We start from the raw sequence: 4,215 nt of genomic DNA, 5'->3' as shown, positions 1-4,215 counted from the left end.
AATGTCAATCATCCCCATCTTGGCACAGGCAAGATTACACTCCTTTGAGCCCAGTCCCTTTGTTAAACAGATCCGCCACTTGTTGTCCCGATCTCACATAAGCCAATGAGATAATCCCTGCATCAATCTTTTCTTTAATAAAGAATCTGTCTATCTCCACATGTTTAGTTCGCTCATCGTTGGACGGGGTTATTTGCTATGTTTATGGCAGTACATATTATCACACCACACTTTCAAGCTTCCTTGCCTTAAAATTTTCAGCTCTCTTAGAAGGTTTCGTACCCACAACATTTCACCTAGGCCCCGTGACATAGCTCGTACTCAGCTTCGGCTGTTGATTTCGAGACAACGGATTGTTTCTTACTTCTCCATGACACCAAATTTCCTCCAACAAAAACACAATACCCTGAGGTGGATCTTCGATCATCTAAGCAGCTAGCCCAATCCGCATCACAATATCCATCTACATTTAGGTATCCATTACTTTTAAACAACACTCCTTTTCCCGGAGTGCCCTTCAAGTATCTCAAGATTCTTTGAGCTGCTTCCAGGTGTCCATCCCTCGGATCATGCATATAGCGACTCACTACACTTACTGCAAATGATATATCTGGTCTCGTGTGGCATAAGTATATTAGTCTCCCAACAAGTCTTTGATATTTCTCCTTGTTTATGGGTTCTACAGACTCTGCTGTGATTTTAGTGTTCTGGTCAATAGGTGTTGAAGCCACTCGGCACCCCAGCATGCCCATATCATCTAAGAGATCCAATGTATACTTTCTTTGAGATAGTGATATCCCTTTTGACGATCTTGCAACTTCTATTCCAAGGAAGTATCTAAGTTTTCCCAAATCTTTCACCTCAAAGGCCCGACTCAAGCATCCTTTCAGTTTTGCGATTTCCACAACATCATCTCCCGTGATGATAATATCATCAACATACACAGCAAGGATAGTGATTTTCTCGCTCCGAATGTCTGTAAAATAAGGTATGGTCTCCATTGCATTGACCATAACCCATGCCACACACCACTTGTCTGAACCTGTCAAACCAGGCCCGTGGAGATTGTTTGAGACCATATAGAGATTTCTTCAGTCTACATACCTTCCCTTTAGTTTCAGGTCTGACAAATCCTGGTGGCATCTCCATATACACCTCCTCTTGAAGATCACCATGCAGAAATGCATTTTTGACATCAAGTTGATGCAAGGGCCATCCGAAATTTGCTGCACAAGAGATCAAAATTCTGACAGTGCTCATTTTTGCCACTGGTGCAAATGTCTCATCATAGTCAATGCCATAAGTCTGACTATATCCTCTTGCCACAAGTCTTGCCTTATATCTCTCCATTTTTCCTTCTGCATTTTGTTTTACAGAATAGATCCACTTACAGCCTACTGTATTCTTTCCTTTAGGGAGATCTGTTAACTCCCATGTTTTATTTTTCTTCAAGGCCTCTAACTCTTCCATCATAGCATTGCACCATCTCGGGTCCAACCTGGCTGCCTTCCAATCCTTAGGAACAGATACAGTTTGCAGTGAAGCAACAAAAGCCCGAAAAGTGGGTGATGGCGTGTATTTCACACGTTCGTTGGGCAACCCCAAGAGGAAGGTATGATGCGCACAGCAGCAAGTTTTCCCTCAGAAAGAAACCAAGGTTTATCGAACCAGGAGGAGCCAAGAAGCACGTTGAAGGTTGATGGCGGCGGGATGTAGTGCGGCGCAACACCAGAGATTCCGGCGCCAACGTGGAACCTGCACAACACAATATCTACCAAACCTTGTCCCCATTTTTTTTCCAAGAGTAATTTCACAACATATCAAACTGTTCCTCCTGCTGTGTGTAATTCTACGAACAACTTCTTAATTATTTTCCTTCTCAGAGAACTTGGCATTGGAATTGTGGCATACAGTCCACTGGGTAGAGGGTTCCTATCCACTGGACCTAAACTGGTGGACACATTAACAGACAACGATTTTCGCAAGGTGAATGAAGAGCTCTACCCATGATCACCCTACATGCCGCTAGCTAGCTTACTTCTTTTCTAACAAATATCTCGATGCATTGCCAGTACCTACCACGATTCCAACCTGAGAACATGGAGAAGAATGCCGCCATATTTGAGCATGTGAGTGAGATGGCTGCCAGGAAAGGATGCACGCCCTCGCAGCTCGCGCTGGCCTGGGTTCACCACCAGGGACACGATGTGTGCCCCATTCCTGGCACCACAAAAATTCAGAATTTCAACCAGAACGTGGGTGCTTTGTCTGTGAAGCTCACGCCCGAGGAGATGGCTGAGCTCGAGTCATTTGCCGCCATGGATGTTGTGCACGGTGATCGCTACCTCAACATTCACCCCAACACCTGGAAGGACTCTGAGACCCCTCCCCTGTCATCATGGAAAGCCACTTAGATATTCCTTATGGGATTTGATATGTGGACGGTTTATTCCCCTGGTTCAGAACAGTTGCACATGATTAAAATGATTCAATAAGAAGTCTGTTAATCATATAATATGAAGTATCGAGCTAAAGGAAGTGGAAGACAATATACTTGGTGTAATTAACATGAAGATCCTACTTATGAATGATGACATGCACTATAATAAACCACCACATACCATGGTATGTTACGTGGTAGAAGGGCATTTGTTTCATCACCACAACGGGTTCTACCACATGCACGGACTGTACGCAGTTTCGTTTCATAATCCATTAACCTTACTGATTATTATGTCCCCTTGAGTAGCTTATGCATTGTGTGATACTATAAAATACTGCTTATAATCCTTCATTAACAGATAAGGTTCCTGCATTCAGAAAATCTTAAATCAGTAGCAATGCTGTCAGCCTCGAGAATTTAAGGAGACTGCCAATTTTATCCGTGCAAAAGAAAAACATTTGGCTATCCAAATTAGTTCACACAAATGCACGAACACAAATCCTCAGCAGGACCTATCATTTTTTTCATCAACTGAAGAGGAGTAACAATTCAGGCTCATCAGGTTCAGAGAGCAAGGATATATTAGAAACTAAATCTTGTAGCATCAAGTATATGTCATCTCTCTCTGGATGATTCCGGTCTTCCACAAGGAATACATGAACTATATCTTTTAGCTCAATCCAACTGCACCCTGGTTCCTTCTTCACGTCGAGATTCCTCAATCTTGTTCTTACCTTCACAACATCATCCCACTTCCCCAATTTAGCATAGATATTAGACATAGCAACATATGCAGATACATGCTTTGTGCCCATGCAAAGCAACTTTTCAGTAACTTTTTCACCCATCTCCAAGTCCATTGAATACCAGCAGGCAGTGAGTAGGGCTCCCCATACCACCCCATCTGCTGGTACAGGCATTTCAGAGATGAACTTCTCAGCTTCTCTGATACGTCCGGTCCGACCAAGAAGATCGACAACACAGGTATAATGCTCCACAGTCGGAACTAGTCCATAGCTTTCCATGGAGTGGAAGAACCTCATCCCCTTGTTAACTAAACAAGCACGAGCACTGGCCATAAGGAGGCCCAAAAATGTGATCTCATTGGGATTGACATCCTGCTTCAGCATCCTCCCAAATTCAACTATAGCTTCCAGCCATTGACCATTCTGTGCAAGCCCATTAATGAGTGATGTCCAAGAAGCAACATTTGGCGATGTGATGCAACAAAATGCGCTTCGTGCATCACTGACACACCCACATTTCATGTACATATCTACAAGAGCTGTCCCTACATAGCCATTGGACTCAAAAGGAGTCTTGCAGAGGTGAGCATGAACCATTTTGCCTTGCTCGATGGTTCCAACAGCAGCACAGGCCTGCAATAGAGCAGGGAATGTTGACGGGCTGCATGCAATGGATAATCGGCACATGACCACAAATAGTTTTAGAGCTTCTGAAGGATGATCATTTTGAATATAACCAGAAATCATCGAGTTCCATGTTATCGTGTTTCTTTCATCCTTTATCTGTTCAAATAGCTTCAGCCCCTCCTCCAACTTTCCATTCTGGAGAAGAACTGACATCATGGAGTTTAAGGTCACGATATTTCTCCGCGGCATCTTTTCAAACATCCTCTGACAATGTTCAAGTCTCCCTTCAATACCATATATTTTAATCATCAGATTGTAGGAACCTGAATCATGCTCTGGCATCTGCGAGAAAACTACCTTTGCTTCCTCCGTCCTGCGCATTGCTATAAGTCCCACAAT

The 4,215-nt window shown here is 43.4% G+C and overlaps 1 protein-coding gene across 1 annotated transcript; it reads left to right on the top strand.

Annotated features, from left to right (window-relative positions):
- Positions 1–921: 921 nt before the first annotated feature.
- On the top strand, positions 922–2,414 carry LOC124672202 (probable aldo-keto reductase 3). Its single transcript, XM_047208471.1, has 3 exons — positions 922–974; positions 1,884–1,986; positions 2,073–2,414. Exons 1-3 carry the CDS (start codon positions 922–924, stop codon positions 2,412–2,414), a joined length of 498 nt encoding a protein of 165 aa, XP_047064427.1.
- Positions 2,415–4,215: the final 1,801 nt, after the last annotated feature.

This window comes from Lolium rigidum, chromosome 7 (assembly GCF_022539505.1).
Source record: "Lolium rigidum isolate FL_2022 chromosome 7, APGP_CSIRO_Lrig_0.1, whole genome shotgun sequence".
Classification (NCBI taxonomy): Eukaryota; Viridiplantae; Streptophyta; class Magnoliopsida; order Poales; family Poaceae; genus Lolium; species Lolium rigidum.
Note: the sequence above shows the minus strand (reverse complement) of the source record. Positions and strands in the feature narration are given on the sequence as shown.